This window comes from Cebus imitator, unplaced genomic scaffold (assembly GCF_001604975.1).
Source record: "Cebus imitator isolate Cc_AM_T3 unplaced genomic scaffold, Cebus_imitator-1.0 Scaffold286, whole genome shotgun sequence".
Classification (NCBI taxonomy): domain Eukaryota; kingdom Metazoa; phylum Chordata; class Mammalia; order Primates; family Cebidae; genus Cebus; species Cebus imitator.
Window position 1 is genome coordinate 411,099 of NW_016107601.1, and position 23,605 is coordinate 434,703.

At 45.7% G+C, this 23,605-nt stretch overlaps 1 protein-coding gene and 1 long non-coding RNA gene across 3 annotated transcripts in view; both read left to right on the plus strand.

The window, feature by feature from the left end:
- Nucleotides 1–5,888: 5,888 nt before the first annotated feature.
- Nucleotides 5,889–10,904, plus strand: LOC119467412. Its single transcript, XR_005195947.1, has 2 exons — nucleotides 5,889–7,908; nucleotides 10,687–10,904. It is a non-coding gene; the product is annotated as an uncharacterized LOC119467412 (long non-coding RNA).
- A 5,559-nt stretch (nucleotides 10,905–16,463) lies between these two features.
- The window catches only part of GALNT14 (polypeptide N-acetylgalactosaminyltransferase 14), a 226,690-nt gene continuing 219,548 nt past the window's right edge, over nucleotides 16,464–23,605 (plus strand). For both annotated transcript variants that reach the window (XM_017501940.2, XM_037729020.1), the window contains exon 1: nucleotides 16,464–17,196. In XM_017501940.2, the coding sequence (XP_017357429.1) occupies nucleotides 17,068–17,196 (129 nt within the window). In that variant the 5' untranslated portion in view covers nucleotides 16,464–17,067. The remainder of the gene's footprint in view (nucleotides 17,197–23,605) is intronic.

The following is a 23,605-nucleotide window of genomic DNA, read 5'->3' on the forward strand; positions in this document are numbered from 1 at the left end:
GAGATCAGTATTACAGATACCTTATTCATGTTTATCTCCACAAGAGCAAGCCTTTGTCTGTTTTGTTCACTCTGTCTTCTTCACCTTAGCTGGTAAGACTTAACACATACCAAGTGCTTAGTATACATTTGGTGAATGAATAAAGGAGTAATAATGAATGTGCAGTTTTTACTCTGAGTTGGGGCTCTCGTTTTGAACCCACTCAGAAAGCATCTGGTTTCATTATGTCCGGGGAATTAGAATTAGGCAGCTGGTCTCTAGTTAATTAGTTAGAATTGAAAACTTTGTGAACATTAGTTCATGGCTTAACTTGGACTCAGGAACTGTACTGACTAACTACAATACAACTATCTTCATTAAATTTAGGTCCTCAAAATATTCTAAGAACGTAAATATTGCTGATAAATGACTTATGGAACAGACTTCAGTAAACAGATGGCTCTAGGGTACTATGTCAATGAGACAGGTTTTCAGAGAGCGAGAAGGTGACTGCTATGATAAGGTAAGTGGAATGTGGAGGGCTGTACCTGAGAAAACCCCAATGATGTAGAGTTTCTGGATTGAGACTACATACCCTTCATCAAACACTGAAACCTAACAATCTAATGTAAGAGTAGATCTGGCTTGGCATGGGGAGGTGATGGGAAAATAAAGAACACATTCTGGAAAAGGATGTTCAAAAGGTAAAAAGAAAACATGGAAGAAGAAGGATTGAATGAAGGGCAGCGGTACCCAGAGACTACAGGAAATAAAAAGGGTCGAGAGATTCTAATCCTAGAAGCTGCCATTGACATAAGCTAGGGTTCCTGAGCCCACAACCAAGCTTCCCTTTCAGGCAATTGCTGGCAGCCCCAGTGAAGGAGGTTGTCCAAGGCAGTCATAACTGCAATGTGCTGTTGTCCCTTACTTCTCATATGATTGTGTGGGCTAGAGCAGTTTCCTGAGCAGAAGTGAGCCAATCAGATTCTTCTTTTAAAATCTGAAATTGGGGCCTGGCAGAGTGGCTCACGTCTGCAATCCCAGCACTTTTAGAGGCCGAGGCAGGCAGATCACCAGGTCAGGAGTTCGAGACCAGCCTGACAAACATGGCGAAACCCTGTCTCTACTAAAAATACAAAAATTAGGCGAGTGTGGTGATGCATGCCTGTAATCCCAACTACTCATGGAGAATCACTTAAACCCAGGAGGCGGGGGTTGCATGAGTTGAAATCATGCCACTGCACTCTAGCCTGGGTGACAGAGCAAGATTCCATCTCAAAAAAAAAAAGAAAAAAAAAATCTGAAATCAGAATAGCAAGGTACTAGGAGAGCTCTTTATCAGAACCTGGGTCTAAGGCATATATAGAAATGGGGCCACAATTGGCTCCCAGGCAAGTCCAAGCTGAAGTTATGGGAGCAGAAACGAGAGATAAGGAAGTAGATCTGCAGACAGAAGATAGCCCAGGTCATAGAAAGGCAGAGATCCAGGACTGTTGGCATCAGGGAGAACAGCAGCTTGGGCCCTGCACCTCTAGTTTCTTGGATTCCGTTTCGAAGAGGCCTGCGTGGCTGGGTCAAGTAACTGTGAGTTCTGTATTTGTTCAATAAACTCTCCTTTAAGTGGGCTAGCTTAGCTTAAGTGTATCTCTCTCTCTGTTCTCGATATTCAAAAGAAATGTGAGAAGCAATTGGTGATTGAACATGAAATGGGGCAAACCATTTAAACTTGAATTTGCGATGTGCCTGAGAAAACCCAACTTTCCCAAAGGAACCAAAAACACAGCCTTGGAAGAAATGAGCCAGAAATATCATGCTCATCTGTAAGTAAACTGAAAGCTAGTTCTTGTGTGTATGTATATGGTGGCATTCTCTATTACTCAACTCGACTCGGGGAGATTCTCCTGACTGGATATCTGACCTAGCATGAGTCAGGCTAATGCCCTGCAACGAGGAACCCACAACACCAAGGATCCAATATGGTGGAGCCCTCAACACCAAGGTCCCAAGTGGAGACTCTTCTTTGTGGCCTTGTGGGGTGGTAGCGGAAATAACCAGGAAATGAATTGGTTTGGTTACCTCCCCAGCTGCAGCCTCGCCTTACCTAAGGGCTTGTAGGCCCTCTTTCACTGCTTTTCTAGATTATTTCTAAGGGATTGGCACTACACTGGAGGCTCTTATAAAATCACACTGGCTGCTATTCCCCTTGGACAGTGTCTCAGCCACCAGCTCTAAACGCCTTCAGATGTTCGAGGCTGCAGACTCAGCACCCACTTTGCCGGCCTACATGTTGTCAGCCAGTCAGCAAGTGTTTCCTGAGCCTCCCCTGGGAGCCGATTTCTGTAGCAGGTTCTCTGTGCTCTTGGCTTCTGCATGTGAAGAAAACAGTTAATTGACTGCTTGATGTGCTCTTCTGTTGGAAAGGTTCTGCTGCTTTGGCGGGCATTGCCAGGGCAACAAGACCAAGAGTCTGTTAATTAATTAATGCAACAGTGATTGCACCCAGCCTTAACTTAACAGAAGAGGAAACTGATTAGAATGATTTTCTTCTTGGTGAGGAATGGGTCAAAGAGAAAAGCAGAGTTTTACAGCAAAGTATGTCCCATTTTAAAGCTAACTGGAAAAAAAACACAGATAATGGGTGTGGAGCAGTGATGGATGAAAATAGTTCATCTCATAACCAAACAGAAGACTAGCAGCTAAATACTAGAATGCTGCCTTAGGAGAAAAGGAAACCACAGCATTAAGGATCAATCACAGGTGAGGCTCATTTGCAGAGTTAGGGTTCAGACCCCATGTGGAGGCTAGCCTTCTAATCAGGGATCCTGAAAAGATCCACTTAGAAGGGCTTTGATGGAAACAGTTGGGAATTCAGGAAGAAAGTCACAGAAGTGTGTTTTGTGTAATTTTTTTGTTTAAATATGTGTATATATGTGTAATAATAACAAAAATAATTTGTGATTGTCCAAGTTCTCCAAAGATTATTGATGGTTTAAGTTTATTTTATACAAAAAAGTACATAATGGTTTTTAACTTAAGGATGCAAATTATTTTTTCCTAGTCCTGGCTGTGAAAACACAAAATGTGCTCTGAGCCCTATTCCTGAACCATAAGCTTTCTGGTGGACTTCAAAGGAACTCTTTTGTAGGCTGCACTGAGCCAATCAGATACTTTCTGTCTTCAAGATTTAACACTAAGAAAGTAAATTAGTATTAAATGCTTGGATAAGGTGAGAGAAGAAGTCACAGAGACTTGGGGTTAGGCAGCCATTATTTTTCTATGAGAACCCAGAAACAAGAAAGAGAATTCATTCATTCATTCATTTCTTATCAAAAGTTTTACTGAGTGCCTTCTGTAAGCCACACCCTCTTCTGAGCACAGATGATACAACAGTGAATAAAACAAAGTTCCTTTCCTCATGGAATTTACATTCTAGAGAGGCAAAGGAGAGACAAGAAATAAATAAGCATATTATATGCTCAGGCAGTAATAAGTGCTATGAAGGAAAATGAAGCTGCTAAGGCAATAGAGATTGATGGGATTGAGAGGCTGCTATTTCAGGTAAAGAGGGCAGGAAGGTGAAAGAGGAGAGTAATCCATGTGGACATCCAGGGGAAAGAGTGAAGTGGGTGGCTGAGAGGATTAGGGACAAGCTTCATGTAGTCCTAGAGAAAAGGAGAGAGGAATCTCAATATCTGACCATCCTACTGTCCTTGGGTGCTGTAAGATACTCTTCTGTGCATCTAATGAATTGTCCCCTTTAGCATAAGCCAGTTAGAGGGGTTTTCCTTTTTTGCAGTTAACAGCTTCCATTTCTAAGCCCACAAAGCTTAGAAAGCTAGTCTATAGCAGTTAGCTATGAGCTACCTAGAATTCCAGCCTGGTCCGTGTGGCTCTTCACCACCACCTGATGGCAATATCCTTGCAGCACAGGGGCCTTCACAAAGTGCAAAACCCAGCCTGGGAGCAAAAGAGATGACAAGAGGTAATAACTCTGCAGCTGTTTCTTATTCCAGTATTAGCAAATCTCAAAAATGGAAAGAATTATATTCTTGAAAGCATTACAATAGCATTTATTTGTGCCAGCGTCATTCCATTTTGTCTGGAGGGTTCAGGGAAATGGGGAGATGTGAGTTGTGATTATTTTGAACTGAGGGCAGAACTGGTCCCCTTCTTGGATTCAGTTTATACAAATTATTCTTTGATGTTTCTGATCAATTCTACATGCAAACGTGGGGTCTGATCTATTTCTGGCCTTCTGATCTCACTGTAGCTTAAAAACCAACCAATAAAATGAGATCTCTCTAGAAGTGCACGGATCCTTGAGCCACACAAGTACTCAAACGTCAGCCAGGAATATATGCAGCAGTGTAGCTGGGGTTATGACTGCTGCTGCACTTGTGTTTAAGGGATATAATGTGTATTGAGTACCCTGGTGCCGGACACTTGACATACGTTATCTCCTTCTGTGCCCAAAGAATTTACCTCATTCTAAAGATGAGGAAACTGAGCTTCAGAGAGATTTGGTGCCTTGATGAATAAGAAAAATGCTGATTTGCAGAGGGGCATGGTGGCTCATGCCTGTAATCCCAGCACTTTGACAGACCGAGGTGGGCGGATCATGAGGTCAGGAGTTCTAGACTAGCCTAGTCAACATGATAAAACCCTGTATCTATTAAAAATATAAAAACTAGCTGGATATAGTGGCATGAGCCTGTAATCCCAGCTATTCAGGAGGCTGTGACGGGAGAATTACTTAAACCTGGGAGGTGGAGGTTCAGTGAGCCGAGATTGCCCCACTGCACTCCATCCTGGATGACAGAATAAGACTCTGTCTTGAAAAAAATGCTAATTTGCAAGCAACTGAAGATTAGCCTGGCTGATAAAGCAGGAACAAAATACCAATTTTGGGTGCTCACAGAGAACCAGGGCTAAGCTTCCACAGGGGATCCTAACACCGGACTGCAGAACTGATGTGATGAGGGAACCATGGCTGCTCTCACAGAGAACTGAATGCCGGGATCTGCACCACTGCCACTTCTATTCTGGAACTCTGCTGGTCTGCTTCTGCTCTTGCTGCCAGCACTGTACTTCTTTGAACCAGGAATTAGACCTTTCCTCTGTCACTAGTCTCACTTCTCTCTTGTCTCACCAGCTCTAAGGTAAGAAGTTTGTGGCCAAAGCTTGATTGGCAGAGTGTAAATCTGGGCTTTAGCTGCAAGGGAAGCTAGAAAGGAAGTAGCTAGTATTTTTCAACTCTGTTGGCAAAGGCTGTTTCAGTCTCTCATCAAAGTGGGAGAATTCCCCCAAGATAGAAAGTGGCTCAGATGAAGAGAGCCAAACATAAGTCACATGCCCACCAGAGCTGCAGCAGTGACATAGTCAGTGAGGGGTGTGGTTGGTGCTCTATTTCCAGTGCCCACTTCGTATTTCCTTTTGCAGGGATGCCAATGTGGAAGGCAATGCTCAGTTTTTAAGACATTATTGAAAAACCACAGTGTTGAGCATTTTCAATATGCCCAATATTGTCACTAAGGTGTGGAGGTATAAAGGCTCAAAAGACATAAAGGCTGCAGATGATGGCTTCATCTTCATCACATAGTCCTGAGCAACAGTAACGGAAGACTAGTATATTGATTACCTTCAGAACCAGGTGCTTTGTATTATTGCCTCAGAGCACCTATGGCAGGGGCATGTCATGAGTGAAGTTATGAGGGGGCTCCGTGTCTGGTAGGGAGAGACAATATTATAAAAGAGGTCAAGAGAGGCCAGGAGAAGGGCAGGGGAGAGAAAGAGAGACAGAGAGAGAGAGAGAGAGCGCGAGAGAGATTGAGAGAGAGAATATGAAGTAGGGCAGTTGGTTTTTACCCAACATCTTTCACACCCTTTTGTACTAGCCCAGCTTCTTCCAGGATTTTCTAACCTTATTTTCCATATTGCCTCTTAATGTACACATGGCCTATATCTAAGTGCTTAAACATTATTATTGGTGTTGTATTAGCATTAATGGGCCATTCCCATTCAGTTTCTATAAATGGGATCTCATACTACTTCCTTGCCCTGAATTCATTCTCTCTCACACACACACATACGCACAAACACACACACACCACACACACTAGTGAAAACTGCCGCGTCTTTTGCTGAACCCTGGAGATTACTTTGTCTTTGAGAGTCCAAAGAAAAAGCCATCAGCCGTCAAGGATTTTAATTATTTATTTTTCATCACACAAGCAATGCGTGACTACGTTCTGATTGTAAAAAATTCACACAATGCATCTGAAATGAAAGTCTCCCCAAGTGAAGAATCTAAATAGCTCTGGCCCTCACCCACCAGCCCCCAGGTCTGTGGTGGACCAGCGCTGGGAGATGCCAGTGGACCTGGTAAAGGTTTGGAGAAACACTGAGCTCTTGTTATACAGGGAAGGCTGGGGAAGCAGGGATCACCTGTGAAATGAAATGGGAGTAGTTAATGGAACTTATCCTTTATGTTTAGGAGTTGTTGACTTTGCCAAAGATGTGCTCTTCGATTTTTGCAGTTTTCTTTTAAGGGAGTGAGGAAGAGGAGGCCTGAGCTCCTGTAACTCTTTCTGTGGGAACTCACTCTTTTTTCTAATGGGCTGCTTAAGACAGCAAACATCAGGGGCAGACGCCCAGCATTCTGCTGTATTTGGCCATAGCAAGTGGTAAGATTTTTGTCAAATCCATGTCTTTCTCACCAATATTCTAATAGCGGTTATTTCCTTTATGACTCAATAAGCCCCTGTATAAATTTGCTATGGGGCCAAATGGAGATGAATGAAAAGTTTTAGTAAAGAAGGCAGAAATGTATTGAATAAAAGGAAGATCCAAATAGAAAATCTCTTGGAGACCACTGATTTAGTTCTTCACTTTTCAGAAGAAGACATGAAAGTCCAGAGAAGTTTGGCCCAATGCCCCAAATCACATAGGCAGAGTTAGGAGCGGAGAGAAAACCAGAATTCCGGTTTCAGACTCCCAGCCTGGTATCCTGCCATTACACCAGCGTTGGAATACAGCCACCACTGTTAGCTACCTAGAAAACCTGGGCTGGTCTCACCAATCCTGGGCCCCAGTTTTATCATTACTCTATCTCTCTTAGGGCAGCATTGCCAAGAGCATTCAATTAAATTGTGACTGTTAAGTACCATGCAAATAACCAAGTAATTTTCAAGTACAAAAAAATGAACTTCCTTTCAGTTATTGGAAAGACAAGCATTCTTCATTGGTTAGTTGTGTACAGTAGCATTTCACAAAGCATCACCTAACTGAATCAAAGATTTTGGGAATCTGGCCCTGGAAGCTTTGCTGTTTTATTTTGTTTTGGTCTTCTTAACTTTCTTAAAAATTGGTGTTATATGATCATAGGACATTATTTTAAATACATTTAGGTGTGTTAATGGTGCCGTGGTTATATTGGCAGATGCTATTCATTCTGGGGAAGGCATGCTGAAGTACTTCTGGGTTGTTTAGCGTTATTATTTAGGTGTTATATATTATGACATCTGTAATTTACCTTTTAATGGTTCAGCAATTACAAACCCATGCATGTGTGGGCACGTACATACACGGCAAAACATTAACATTCTTTGAATCTAGGTATACTACATGTGTGGGTGTCAAATATACTATTGTTCTATTTTTCCATATGTTTGAAACTTTTTATAATAAAGTGCCCTGTAAAATAAATTCTTCCGGTGATTTTGATTCTCCCTAATGCTTTGAGAACCACTGATGTAGAGCTATAGAACTATGACCAGTGACAATCTGTGAATGGTCTCTCCACATGACTGATTATGGCATGGAATTGTCTGTGCTCCTGGTTCCAGTTTAAGAGGAAAATAAAAGAAAATCTTTTAAATCTCATCCTTGATATTTCATCAGAATTGGAGCCACTTTTCCTGTGTGATACTGGTGAGGTCTGATTTGTTTGTTAGACTGAAATATTGAAACAGTGCACCATCTTTCTCACATCCGGGGAGGCTAATGAGAACTGATTGGACTGGAAGGTACTGATTAGATCAGTAGTTTCCAAACTTGGGTGCCTAGAGACATCATCCATAAAATTTTAGCAGGCTTAGGGTGAGGCAGTGGCATGTGACTCTCAGCAATAACAAGAAATAATTCTAATGTATATCTAGGTTTGAGACCCAGTGTTTTAAACTATGATGACAACAAAGTCAAGGTCACAGGTTCGATTCCCAATTTAAGAGGTATTTAACTTTTCATGAAAAAAAGTTCCATTCCATAGTGACATACTCTGTTCTGTCATTTTAAATAGGGGTCCTGGTAAAAAGAAATGAACCAGGAAAAAGAAAAAGGTAAATGAGTTGGGGAAATTTACAACAATGACAACAACAAATATATATATATATATATATATATATGCAAGATCATATATGGAAACATATATACAAAATATGATTTTTTCTTGTTAGAATGTGGTACATTCTATTATAGAGGTGGTTGCATGTTATTGATGGGTGAAAAGAGGTTTTTATTCATTGTTCTTTGATTACCAAGTGTATCAACTACCTCAGGAATTTTGGATGAAAAGGTAAAATGTTTTGTCAGCATCAGTGAATCGTGATCAAAATGAGTGATGTTTTTAATGAAAAACACTTGATGAACACTTACCAGGCAAGCATGAAAGGAGAAACTGAACCTCAGGAAACAGAAAAATTAACCCCCACTCACCAAACCATTTTTATTATTAACACTTTCTGGGGCCTCTAAAAGAAAGGAAACGCTGTAAAGGGAAACGAGATCAGCTCTCTGGCATAGCCCTGGCTTCTGCAGCAGGAATCAGCAGGATCCTTCACTGGCGTGCCATAAAGCAGCTTCCCTTGTTCTTATGTAATACGTCTTTGCAGCTTAAACCTTTAATTAACCAGAGATGTCATCAAGAAAAGTTTGCCAAGGAAGAGGATGCCTGGTTTAATTAAAAAGATCTTTAATAGTTATTAAGGAAATCAATTTGGAATTCAGGCCTGAGAGCAATGATAGGGGAAGAAATCACTGAGAGGAACTTTTCCATCTCTCTGGGTAATGGATTTTAACCCTTTGATCTGCACTGCTTTAAAACCCCCGGCGCAGTGGTCCAGGGCATGGAGAGGGATGCTTGTCACTCATCATTTTTAAATCTACATCCCAGATCTAAGAGAGCAGTTCTGCCTTACACAGGAAGCCCAACCTTTCTGGAATGCAGTTATCCTGGCAATTGAAAGAAATAGGAAACCTTTACAAATTGAAAATCTCCTACTTTATAAGTATAAGCTATTTTTTTCCCCAAAGAGATGCATTATTTCTCCCTGAGGATTTGCACTTGGACTGTACATCAGGCTTTTTCCCATTACGGCTACAACTGGCCTTCTTCGGATCAAGCTAGAAAAAGGGATTTGGCTCTTTGGAGCATAAGAGAAATATTATTTTCACTTGTCTCATGAAAATGATGACACAAAAGGTGAAATAGCCAGAGGATGTGCAAAATAAATTGTCTGTGTGGCAAAAACTGTAAAAGGAAAAGAGTTTTTATTTTAAAAAACAGCATTCTGCCAACAGGGGAATGATATTAATATCATCATCTGACGCAGCCCAGTTGAGTTCAAACACTAAAAGCACTTCTCAAATAATCTATGTTTAATTAACATTTGCACAGCACTTAGAGAGGGAAACCGAAGACAGGTGCAGCCCATAGCTGCAGAAACAACTTTCCTGTTGCAATGTGGCTATTTCTCAGGCGGACTGAAATGCCTTTATCTAGGACTCAACATTACTCAACAGAAACCCAAGAGGAAGGACCAGATCTTTTAACATTCAAGTCTTTGTTCAAATCACCTGCTTACATTTTCTAGAAGAGCTGGAATAGGCTTTATTTACTTGTATTCCTCACAAATTACCCAGAATCTTGCTCACAGTATCTTTGTTCGTTGTTTTACACATTACCTAGAAACTTCTGGGCTTAGCAGTAGCTACCCCCCATCCCCTCCAGAAATGTCTCAGCTCCCTGATTCACTTGTCCTGTGAAACCTAGTGAGGGATGTCACTTGGCATCAACGTAGGGTAAGGTAGATGTATTGTAGCCCACACTTTACCAATGAACTCATCCTGCTGTAGGCAGTTCATGCAATTTCTCTTGGCTCCACTTTTCTCAATTACAAAATGAGGGGTGTTGAACTATGTTAGGGTCCAAGGCCCCTCCTAATATAATCTGGTGCATTCTTTACCCTTTGTCCTAGCTGGGTAAATCTGTTCCCCCATTAGAAGATGGAAACCAGGAAGACTTCAGTGCTTATGGAAACATTGGTGGCTCGAGTAGAGGTTGCAATCTCGCAAGCAGCAGGCTGGATTTGGATTGCAGACCTGTTTATTTACCCCATCCAATATTTTGGTGGGCTGGTGGTGGGGGTTATTGAATTAGTTGATAGCAGTTAAGATCCAGGAGTTTCACATCATCATCTGGACTTATGCTTCTGTTGAGAAGTTGGATAACTCTGACAACACTTTACTGGCACTGGCAATGATGAGTTGGAGCTGATTCCTTGCTCGTCCTGTGTGGACTGCAATGCTCCCTCCTGTGTCCTCAACATGAAGGTTGAATATCAGTTTCATTGTTGTCATGGTGTTATGCTGTTTTTTTCTCCTGACCCTGTCCCATTTCACTCATTCATGTTACTTTCATGGCCCATGTAGGTATTTGGTTGAAAGAAAGAGGTTGTTGGAAGAATGATTGGAGTCTGGTGTTAGGAATCCCTTGCTCTTCACAGAGATCGTCTGCTGCTACCTGGCCGCTTCCATGAGCTATAACGTGGGTAAAAACATCTTCAGTTGGGTGGAAGGTTACCCCTGTCATTGACTGATATGCACAACCTAATTACTTTCTTAGTTACTTAAAGCTGGCTTAATTTGTCCAAATTGTCTCTTCTTTGAATAATCATCTTGAATATTATTTATTTAGAATAATGTCCCACATGGACATTTAGAGTATCTCAAGTTCAGCACACACACAAAACAACTTAAATAGCAAACCCACATTTTTACTCATCTAAGAAAAGCAATTTTCCTTCTGTAACCATCACCAGAAGTCCTGCTGTTCATTAGAGTGGCCTCTAATTTATTGTTTAAAATAGAAATTTCTTGAAAATGAAGCAGTATTAATTCTGCCAGAAAAATAAGAATAAACCAGGGTTTTCCCAAGCAAACTGGAGCATAAAGTCACCCTGCTCAATGTGCAATATCTGGTAGTGACTTGATGACAAAATCTGCCATCAGTCACTAGAGGTTATACTGGATTGTCCCACGTCCACTCCTGGGGTATACTTGGCTCCTCCTGCTATTGAAGTCCTAGCCAGATTGGAGAGACCCCATCACAGTTCTATTCCTTCTTGGATTTGAGCTCTCCTGCCTACCTCTGCCTTTCACTCATGCTCTAAGTTTAAGCCTAACAGGAAAGACTATCTTTTTCAGAGATAACGCAGGAGGCTCTTGGATTTGGCTGTCTGAAACTGGGGACCTGGGGAGTGACATCTGTTCTTAGTTCCCTCTATTTTTTTTTTCCTGCCTGTGCTACCCTCTTTCAGATTCTCCTCTAGATAATTCAAGTGAATAATTTTAATTTTCTTTTACTTTATTTTTCTTTTCTTTCTTTTTTCTTTTCTTTTTTTTTTGGAGACAAAGTATCACTGTTGTTGACCAGGCTGGAGTGCAATGGTGCACTCTTGGCTCACTGCAACCTCCGCCTCCTGGATTCAAACCATCCTCCTGCCTCAGCCTCCCGAGTAGCTGGGATTACAGGCACCTGCCACCACACCCAGCTAATTTTTGCATTTTTTGGTAGAGATGGGGTTTCACCATGTTGGCCAGGCTGGTCTCTAACTCTGACCTCAGGTGATCTGCCAGCTTCAGCCTCCCAAAGTGCTGGGATTACCGGTGTGAGGCACCACGCCCGGTCTTTTGTTTTTCTTTAGGCAAACTGGGTCACAGCTTCATGCTAGAACTTTGCATTTTTTGGGGGGGTGGGGCAAGGTAAGGAAAATGTCTCAGATCACCACAGGGCACCATCACTGAAGATCAAACCATTTTACACAACAAGCAAAGGCATATCATTGTAGTAATATTAAGTTTTACACTTGGCATTTGGGTGAGGAACAAAGAAAAGTTTGGGGCATTTCAAACAATAAAAGAAACAGGCCTTTGAAATGCAAAGATATAGATCCCTGTCAAAGAATTGAATTATACAGCAGTATATGAGAATAAAAGGAGGGAGAGGAGTTGAGGGTAGTGGGCTGGTGAAAGGAGTTGCTTAATGGAAAGAGAAAGATCCAGAAAGGTGACTGTCAGATCCCTTAGATAAAGCCACCCATCTACTCATCAAAGATGAGAGGAAAACCCGGCTGGCTTTATTCTTTTGACAAAGATGCACCGACACGTGACAGAAAGATGAGGTAAGGGGTTGGTAATAGCTCATCCTCATTTACCATGTGGTTTAAACTATTCCATCACTCACTTTATAAGAAAGCCTTGCAGGAGGCCCCGGACATGCGGTTTTGACAGGCTCTACAGTGGCGAGGAAAATGGAGAGAAACACAGAGGAAAGGGGGGTTGATGTATTATTTACAGTGGAGAACTTGAACAGAGCCAACTGCAGGAGTCAGTCCAAAGACCTGTATCTGTAGGACTCTGGAATAAAGACAGACAGATCTTTGAATTTTCACTGCTGCTCTTTTTGCTGCTGGGGAACCCTGCCAGGACTGGGCCAACATGTGTACGGCTCATCTTCCCACTGTACTGCAATCCGCCCAGCTACTGCTTACCTTTCTCTATGGCCCAGAAGAGGTAAAGACCTCAACAGAAAACCGTCTGGGCTTTTGTGGGTGAAATTTCATTAGGTTGGCACAGAGGGGGTCTCGCTGGTTGTGACAGGTCTAATAAGCGTGCAGATGGCAAGGCGCACACACACAGCCACTCGGGCTCACACAGCCTCCCTGAAGTCACACAGTGGGCAGAGAGGAGGGACTCAGAGAATCTGATCCAAAAGGAACAAAGGCTGCAGCCTCTGCAGTGGGCTGAGCGAGAATGACGGGGAGACGGCTACAGGAAACGAGACGTGAAGTGTGAGAGCCCACAGCAAAAGCCGCCGCAGAGCATATGCATCGGACTTCATAGCTTCCTCCTGCTTCCAGCTTGCATTTGCTCCATATGCTGCTTTACACAGCTTTCCGGGCCATAATGGGTTTCATTCCATAGTTTTTATACTAACATGAATGACTCACATCTGCTCCAGTACCCAATTTGCTCTCTAATGTCTTCGGCTGTGAGGAGAGAACAGCTTACACAGAACTCGCCAAAAGGAGTGGTAAAGAAGGTCCTGACCCAGGACAAGGAAGGTCTGAATCCTAAATGCGTCAGCTGGGAGGGTCTTTGAGAGAACGTGACATTGCAGATGGGAAACCACAGACCCAGCGAAATGAGGAGCTTGCTCAAAAATAACAAGACCTGGAGGTAGATGTGTTTTAGGGCACCAGGAGAGTCCTAATTCAGAGTGTATTTTTTTAATCTCCTGCCATGTTAAATATTTTGCTAGGAGATTTTCCTCCCCATATCGGCTGTGATAAGAAAAAAGTAACTTGGATTAATCGCCAATGATAGCTAATCCTCCACTGGGATCAACCATGCTCTGCATTACTTAAGCTGGTTATTTTGTTTATTTATTTATTTATTTTGAGACAGGGTCTGGCTCCATCACCCAGGCTGGAGTGCAGTGGTGAGATCATAGCTCACTGCAGCCTCAAAATCCTGGGTTCAAATAATCCTCCTGTCTTAGCCTCCCAAGTGCCTGGGACCGCAGACACATGCCACTACTCCTGGGTACTTGTTTGTTTGTTTGTTTAGAGACAGGGTCCCACGATGTTTCCCACACTTAAAGCTGATTATTAAAGGGTTTCAAATATATTCCTGAGCATGGGGGGCCCCTGGATAGACTGGGTACCTGGAGAGACCTACAGAACCAAGTCCCACATGGACACTCATTTCACTTCCAGATGTTTGAAGTACCACTTGAAATTGACTTCAGTCCTAAGGGCATTTACCGGTTTGACAACCGAGATTAATGTGCTCTCTGGCTGGATCAGCTAATGACACCTACCAAACCTGAATTCCCTTGACAGCTTCCGTAGGCCCAGAAAATCTTCCCCATTTGAGTAGAGGACAAAATAATGATTTGAGAAGCAAATCATTCTTGGAAGGAAATTCCCACTCTCCCAGACATTGCAGGCCCTGCATGGACCTGTCTTCACCCCAGGGCCTCAGTTTCCCTATATGCCCAACAGTCGGAATGAGTCACCTTAGCATCCCAGCAGTGTGGTGAGCAGTGTGGTGGTGCTGCACATCTCAAAAGCTTGGCGGTGTTGTGTAACTGTCTGCCATCTGTTACTCAGAAGCGGCATCACAAAGCGCTGAGCAATGGACTCTTGTGCTGCAGCTTCTGCCTGGAGTCAACAGCAGCTCAGCAGCTTGCCTGGGGGTCCCCTGCAGAGCCTGCAGCAGAACGCTTGGCACGCCTGATCCTGCAGGTCCAGGGTGAAGCTCCTGCAAGAGATCCAAGGTGCTTTGGATGCTGCAGAGGTGAGTTCTCTTACTGCTCCCCCAACCTCTCCCATGATGGTCATCTACCTGGGCCTTTGTCAGGCCAAAGCAGTGGCTGGGGAGCCTGCTCCAATCTTTCAGTGTGCAGAGTTCTGATAAAAGCAAATGCTAGATCAACTCTGGCATTCATAGTCTTAGAGTGCAGGTAAATCTTGAAAGGGTTGGCAACAGTGCTCACCTTTTTGGGGCTCGTTCTTTCTCTCTCTCTATCTCTCTCTCTCTCTCTCTCGACAGAGTATTGCTCTGTCGCTCAGGCTGGAGTGCAATGGCGCCATCTTGGCTCATTGCAACCTCTGATTCCCAGGTTTAAATGATTCTCCTACCTCAGCTTCCTGAGTAGTTGGGATTACAGGCACGTGACACCACACTCAGCTAGGTTTTGTATTTTCAGTAGAGACAGGGTTTCACCATGTTGTCCAGGCTGATCTCGAACTCCTGACCTTGTGGTCTGCCTCCTCGGCCTCCCAAAGTGCTGGGAATACAGGCATGAGCCACCACGTCCAGCCTGGGCTGTTTAATTTCAACTGTGGTTCCCATCCCCAAACTTCTTATCTACAGCCCAGTCAAGAACTCTCTGGGATTGTGAGACAGGACTGCCCTGTGGCTGAAAGGCAAGGTATCAAACACAAGAGGCTTTGAGTAGACGCCTCAATTTATCAGTACATGTCTTGGAGGAAACATCTTGGTGGAGAAGGAATTCCGGAGCCCTGATTTACAGCTGTCTCACCTGCACACAGGTACGGGAGCTTCCCCTACACTGAGCTCTATGGGGAGAGAGAGGCAGGAAGGATGGTGGCTGCCACAGTGGGTACATCATTCTCACCTCCCCAAGAAACTCCAGGAAGCAAGCAACCCTCCAACAAAAATGGCATGGTTCCTGCTGCCTCTGCTCCCCAGAGAGAGCAATGTTTCCCTTCCCCTCTTTGAGTGCTTGGATAACACCAGCACCTTGCATTCAGCTTTCACCAATTACTCATTTGCTAGTTAGAAGAGGTATTTTCCCTCCATTTTACAGATGAGGAATGAAAGGCTGGGGGAAGGTAAATGACTTAACCAAGACTTACACAGTGAGTGTGACTAAGCTAGGTCAGTACTCTCTGGTCAGTAATCTGGCCGTGATTCCAGCCTACTTCAGCCTACTAGGAGCTGGAGTCAGAATTTGCTTTGCTTCTGGATCCAAGAGGCTTTAATCTTCAAGTGGGAGCGGGGGTGCCCTTCCCAAAGGCCCTTGGGAAAAGGAACTTTTGAAAGATCACCCTCTGCGCCCAGTATCCCCCTGCCCAGGTTCACTTCCCAAGAGTCCAAAGTGGTTGGTCCAACTTTGGACCTCTTTTCTTGCAACCACAAAGCCCTGATGCTTACAGGGAGAGAAAACCTTCATGGGAGATAATTGCGCCTTAATTTTTAAAAGGATACCTTTAAAGTTAAATTTAGACCAGCTCAGCTTTCCATTAAGCAGAAAAAGTTACCAGGCACCTGCAGGCAGGCACAGAAACACCCTGTGGAGTGGGCTGAACGCGGCCTTGGCCCTTAGTGGTCAGGCAAGTGAACCGCGGGGTTGGGGCAGCAGCACTGCCAGCGCCCTGGTATCCCAGCGCTGGCTGTGGTAGGACGAGTACATTGAGGGTGGGACCCCGGTTTGAGCGCCACGTGCAGCCCCCGTGATGAGCGGAAAGTCCTCCCAGGCACAGCGCCGCCTGGCGCGGGCCGGCCCTTAGGTCCCAGCTGGCAGCTGGGGGTGGCAGGCATCCCGAGTGCACAGCTGCAGCCCCGCCACGCCCAGCCACGCCCCGCCTTGCTCCGCCACGCCCCGCCTTGCCCCGCCACGCCCCGCCTTGCCCCATCCCACAGAGGTCCGGCAGCTGCGCCCAGGGCTCAGAGCGGGCGGCCCCGCAACAGCACCGTGCACTTCGGTCGGCTGGCGGCGGTAGCGCCCCCTCTCAGAGCCCCGCTCGCTCCCACCTGGGCTCGCTCGGAGTCAGTCTGTCTGTCGCGCCCGCCCTCCCCCCTCATTCCCTCCGCCCTCGTGCTCCTCCCGGGGTGCTTGGCACAGCCTCGGATTCCTCCCTCCCGCTGCTCCAGTCAGTTTCCCTATCGGCAGCAGCGGGCGAGGCGGCGGCAGCCTCCGCGGTGGCGGCGTGGGGAACATCTCGGCGGCCACCGCGCTTCTCCCGCTGGAGCGGGCGTCCAGCTTGGCTGCCCTCGGTCCTTCCCTGCCACGTTTCGGGCCGCCTGGCGCCCCCCACCCAGACTCGCTTCTCTCCAAAGCAGGAAGGGCGCCTTGCAGGATCCCGTCGCCCCTCCACCCGGATCCTGGGTCTAGCGCTCCCCAGAGCGAGGCGCTCGCCGGGACTCCTGCCCCGCCAACCCTGACCGCAGGGGGGTGCCCCAGGGACGTAGCGCCGCGGAGAGGAAGAGGCAAAGGGGACCATGCGGCGCCTGACTCGCCGCCTGGTTCTGCCGGTCTTCGGGGTGCTCTGGATCACGGTGCTGCTGTTCTTCTGGGTAACCAAGAGGAAGTTGGAGGTGCCGACGGGACCTGAAGTGCAGACCCCCAAGGTAGGCGGCTTGGCGGCGCGCTGGCGCGGGGCAGTGGCTTACGGGAGGGCGCTCAGCCCGCGTGCTGGGTTTGCGGACTCCCGGGAAACCACGGTGAGGGTTTGGGTGCTGCGAGCAGGTAACAACCGCCGGATGTGACTACCAGGCGATGTTTCTGGATTTTAAAACGCTCGGGGGCATCTCCGGACCCGCGGTGTGCGTAAGTGGCGGTGGGTGTGGGTGGCGGGCGCGCGCTCGCCTGCGGAGCTGGGCTTCCAACTTAAGCAAGGCGCGAGGGTCCCGCGGCGGAGGGGGTGCTGTGGACGGGCGGCCCGGGGGCTGGTGGGCTGCGGGCGCTGCCGGAGAGTCGCCGGAGGTTGGGTTGGGCGGCACGGTCGGCCGGTGCCAGCGCCCGGGAGAAGTGTGGCGGCTGCGCTGACCTTCCTCCCGCAGCTGCCAGGCCCGACCTGAGGAGGCAGGCGGCCGGGTGCGCTGCGCGCGCTTGTGCGTTGCGGGCGAGCGCCCTGCAGCCTCCCAGGCGGCTGTCACCCCTGTCCTTTAACTGTTCCCGAGCCTCTCAGCTGCATTGGAAGTTGAATGTGCGCAGAACACCACGAAAGAGCCTGTGGAAACAGACGTCTTGGTATTGGCGAGGAGTTGAGGAAATGGGAATCCAAGTGGCTTTTCCAACTCCTGCCCAGTCGGTTCCCGTGAGGGAGCCAGAAGGCTCCCCCTACAGGCTCACTCTTAGATCCAGAGCCCTGTAGGGGCGAAGGGAAAACTTCCCCGTGGCTCTCTGAAGGTTCACTGAAAATCAGTTAGGCAGATCAATAGGAGAAAAGGCACATGAAAATTTATTTGGTCATGGTTTTTCGTGACATGGAAGCCTTCAGTTTTCTCTTCACGGATTTGACCCAGGGACACAGAAGAAGGCCTCTGGGGGATTTCCTGGCCAGCCAGGCAATCTTTATAAACTGGGTCTAGAACGGCCATCTAGGGACCTGGGCAAAAGACTTGGAGGAGCTTACTCCAAGTAATGGGAGACTGAAAAACAGGTAGATGTGGACAGGAGGTAAAGTCTCTCTAGTTAAGTAGAGTATAGAGGGCCTACTGTGTGCCAGGTGCATAGTGGGTGCCTTCCTCATAAGTAGTTGTAGAAGTTGGGTGATAATATGTTTGTTTCATAGATCAGGAAAACAGGTTCAGGGCCTTTAAGTCACTTACCTTATGTCGTTCTACTGGTTTAAACTCCAAGCTCCACTCTCAGGGTTTCTGCTATATCAAGTTGCCTCTCCGTTTCCCCTTTTAAACTAAGTCTTCCAGCACTTACGTTCTGGAATCTTGCCAATGCTCAGTCTATTTCAACAAGCATTTATTTAGCACCTGTGGTGTGCTCAGGCAGTGTTAGGTGCTGAGGGTAGAGAGAGATAGAATTTACTCTCTAGGGGGAGAGAGGTTCACTCATCATTGGGCCAGGATGTGAAGTGTGCATGGAGCTAAGATGGTTCCGTGCACTGCATGTCATGGGAGCCTGGGGGTTCCCTGCAGGAGGAGGAGGACATAACAGAGCAGAGTTGAGAAGGATAAACAGGTTTGTCAGTAGGTAGAAAGGGCATTCCAGGTAGAGGTTAACTGGGTGAAACAGGCTCAGAGGAATGACACAGCACGTTGTGTGAGTTTGGCATAGTTTGAGCATAAAGTGTGTGGAGGTTGGAGGGATAAAGTCTGGGAAGGGACTGGATGGGGTAGGATCTTGTGGGTGTGAGGACCCCTGGAGAGGGTCAGACAAGGAGGTGGTGAGACCAGATTGGTGACTTCAAATCGCATTTATAGCACCGAATCAATTTTCTCACTCAGCCCCTGCCCATAGATCTGGAGAGTTTTCCTTCTTTTTCCCTAGGTGGTTCTGCTCCCTGTGATGCAGTTAACGATGCCTGCAGGGAGATGAACTTTCTCTGTTTTGCTTTGACCCTCATTACCTTAAGCTTGTTTATTCTTAGTTTACACCAGGGATCTGGGACAAGAGATCTGTTTCCTTCTTTGTGCACTCTTTATCCCTCCTCCTCTCCTGCCTCTTCTTATCCTGGCATGTGCTCAGTATACATTTATCGCAGGCAGCTGTATGCCAGGCTCTGTGCTGGGTTTGGGGGCTGCTATGATGAGCATGCTGTGTCCTTGTCCTTTGGCATGCGGATGGGAGGGCCTCGTAAGTTCCTGGATGAGGCAGAATTATAAGCAAATAAGTGGTACTTGAGGTGGGAGCAGTCTAGTAGCAGGAGTCAGGATATCGTACTGTGCAGTCATGAAAGAAGAGGTTTTCTAGTTTTGAACCAGTTGCTTTGTCTTAACGTCTTATCCCTTCTTTTCCTCATTTTCTGTATCCTTCTATAAACATGAATTTTATAGACTTAGAAAATCTTGACACCTCTTACTATGAAGTACCTTCTTTTTTGTTAGTATTTTTCTCCTTCCTGTTTTTCCCCTGTATGTGCGGCTTTGTGTGTCTACATACCTGTGTTGTGCATATTTGTGGATATATTTTGTGTCTGGTGGGTGAAGGTCACTCTGTATCTTAGTGTGTATGTACCTGAGAAGAGAGGAAGAAAGAGACTCCTTATATAACACCAGAACAATTTTATTTCCTGTGACTCATATATACAGGACATTTGTATGACATGTCCAAAGGAGCACAGTGGTACCAAAACCTGACTGCATGTCAGAATCACCTGCAGAGCTCCATTAACATGCAGGTATTTGGGCTTACTGCAGAGATTATGACCCTTTGAGTTTGGGAGAAGGTTCTAGAATTACTAGTTTTATCAGGGCTGCATGTGATTCTGGAGCAGCCTATTGATGGGTGGCATTTGGGAGTTAGATGAAGGAAACCAAGTCTGTTGATTGTAGTTTGATTGGCTCTATGTAAGTATGGTCAAATGATTTTTTCATTTTTTTAAATTTTTTGAGTTGGAGGCTGGCTCTGCCGCCCAGGCTAGAGTGCAGTGGCATGATCTCTGTTCACTGCAACCTCCATCTCCCGGGTTCAAGCAATTCTTCTGCCTCAGCCTCACAAGTAGCTGGGATTACAGGTGCCTGCCACCACGTTCAGCTAATTTTTGTATTTTTAGTAGAGACGGGGTTTCACTGTGTTGGCCAGACTGGTCTTGAACTCCTGACCTTGTGATCCACCCGCCTTAGCCTCCCAAAGTGCTGAGATTACAAGGGTGAGCCACCACGCCCAGCTGGTCAAATTATTTTCTTCTTGAGTGTGCTCAAAGACCTATCTCATGTGAGCCTATGCAGGCATATTAAATAACAGCCACCAGTATTTGTATAGTGCTTTACAAATTCACAGACTCCATTTACATATGTCAGTTCATTTAATACAACAATTGCATAAGGGAGACAAGATAGTACTTTTATGCAGATGACATTAAGGAGGTGAAAAATTTGGCCCAAGCTAACCAGGCTGTCCAAGTAGCAGCATCAGGACAAGAATGGAATGGGATGTCTCCTGAAACTGCCCGCTACTTGCTTTTTCAATGCCGATAAAACCATAGACAGCCTGGATTTACAGCGGGAGTTCCCCGCCCACTTTCCAGAGCTCCTGTGGCTCATCCCTAGATCCTCACCCTTGGAGAGCTCCAAGGGAGTTTGTGTAATTGTGGAGATGTTAAGGCAGGAGCCACTTCAGGGGGACACCACCTCTGCCCTTGGAAGACACCATATGGGGCACAGGAGGCTCCCCTCACTGGACAGAGCATACTCTGGTGAGGAGGGTCCCTGCGATGGGTGGTTATGGAGGCATTGGTTTGGGAGGCATTTGCCAGTGAATTGTTTCTTCAACAGTAGGAATTTGGATGGGACTTTTGTCCTTCACAGGGAAACAATTTGGTTTTTGAGTGAGTTCAGTGCTGTAGGTTTTCCTAGGGTGTAATCATGGGGACAGCTCTTTGGCTTGGATGTGCTAAAGACTTGGAGAGACTTTCTTCCTGCTTAGGCCTCTAGGCATCCTCCCAGCATGGGCGAGGGAGTCAGCTTTTCTTCCAAAGCAAGAGGAGTGGGCTTCCTTCCTGTTAATGCATTCAGAGAAGGTGGGAAAGGTGTAGAGATGGGAGAGAGCTGGGCTCTCTGGCCTGGGACCACCCAACCCTTAAATTCTGTGGAGCAAATTGCCTTCAGCGAGGCAGGTTCTGGTTCTGGGCAATCAGGCCCTTGTTCTCTTTTCCTCATGGCCTTAGGAAATGCCCCCTTCACCTAGTGATAGCATCTCCAAAGTGGGCAGGGTAAAATGAAATCTCTGGTCTCTGGGCCCCGGTGCAAGTGAAGTGAAGAAGGGATGCTGCACTCCTGGTTTAAGGTAATTTATTGGATTTTCTTCTTAGTTTCCAGAAGGGCTGGTTCTTTCTATTAATAGCTTAAATAAAGTGTTCTTTAAATTTGACTTTTTAATGTTAATTTCATTCTTTTCTTGCCTCCCCCCCCCAATTATTCAGCAAAGCTCTAATTTCTAACTGAAAAATCACATAACAAATTTGATATTTTAATTCAGACTGCATTTAAACGATAAATACTATGCCACTTAAAAGTAGCTGAAAAATGTTTTAATTTCTTCTCTATCATTTATTTGCCATTTGGAGACTCATACAATAACTGACTAAATTTTAAAAAATATCAGCAAATTTGTCTCTTATTTCCAAGAAACTAAATATAGTCCAGGTGCTTAGGGCTTAGTAAAAGCAAAAGAATTGTAAGCCTGGGGGTAATTTTCAAGGAATGTATTACAAATATAAAGGCTTTGAATAAAATGCCTCTGGCCCCTGTAAGTGTATTGGCGCTGTACTAGAAATACAGCAAACACCGTTAGAAAATAGCTTGTCTTTCTGTAACATTTGCATCCCACCAATGCCTTAAGTATATGACACTGTTATTTTATTCCTCATTTAGTAGATAATTTCTCCCATTTAAAAAAGTCATGCATTTTAGAGAGAGACCCTATTAATCTACTGATGCTCAGTATGTGCATATTGGACTCTGCTCAGGGAATTTTGTAACCGTCCAATGGGTTCTTCTTGCCCACTACCTAGACAGAGCCAATGTATCAAGACAGGGAAATTGTAATAAAGAGTTTAATTCATGCAAAGTGGCTGAATGGGAGACTGGAGTTTTATTATTACTCAAATCAGTCTCCTGGAAAATTCAGAGACTGAGGTTTTTTATAAGGATAATTTGGTGGGTAGGGGGCCAGGGAGTGGGGGATATTGATTGGTAGGGTTGAAGATGAAATCATAGGGAGTCGAAGCAGTCCTCTTCCTCTGAGTCAGTTCCTGGGTGGGGGCCAGGTGGGGGCCACATGATCAGATAGGCCAGTTTGTTAATCTGGGTGGGTTAGCCGAGCTACCAAGTGTAGGGTCTGAAAAACATCTCAAGCACCAATCTTAGGTTTCACAATAGTGATGTTATCCCTAGGAGCAAATGGGGAGGTTTGGAATTTTGTGGCCTCCGGCTGCATGACTCCTAAACCATCATTTCTAATCTTGTGGCTAATTTGTTAGTCCTGCAAAGGCACTCTGGTCCCCAGGCAAGATGGGCGTTTATTTTGGCAAAGCGCCGTTATCATTTTTGTTTCAGGGCTCTTCCCAAAGGCAGTTCAGCCTACACCTAGGAACCAGCAAGGACAGCTTGGAAGTTAGAGACAAGATGGAGTCAGTTGGGTCACATCTCTTTCACTGTCATCATTTTCTCATTGTTATAATTTTTGCAAAGGCAGTTTCAATGTGACTCTGGCGTGACCAGAAGTAGCCTGTGATGAGATGCATCTGCTGTGCAGATGTCTGTGCAAGGTGCTGTGCTTTTTTCCTGCTCTAAGGAAGTTCCCTGGAGCAGGCCTCAGGGTGGTGTTTGTTACACAGCTGGCTCCTACAGAGGCTCTTGTAAGTGACTGAGAACTATGCAGATATCAGGTTGGAATCTCAGGTAGTCAAGAAATCATATGTGGTCACTTTCTAAATGTCAAGAAGCTTCCTCTAAAAGAAAAACAAAACACTGAGCCTCTGTCCCATCGGCCTGGAGAGAAATTCACCCTGGGTCATGTTTCACCTTATTCTGGGTTGTCCCCAAGGCCCAGGGGCTTGTGCAGAGTCCAGGCCTCTGGCCATCAGTGCCAAGTCAGTGGCAGCTCTGCCATGTCCTGGCTTTCTTTCTCCCTCCAAGCCCACTCTCTCCCTTAGGTCCCTGCAGGAGACCCTGTCCCAGGGACCTGCAGATGTCTGTTCTAGGAGAATCTCCTTTAGTCAGACTGGGGAGCTCTATCTCTCCCTAACCTTTGTTTCCCCAAGTGGCCTGATGTTTTTGGAAAGAAAGACCAGGAATTCCTGTCTCAAACTTCCCCAGAGGCACAGAATGATACCTACTCAAATCAGAGAAGACAGGG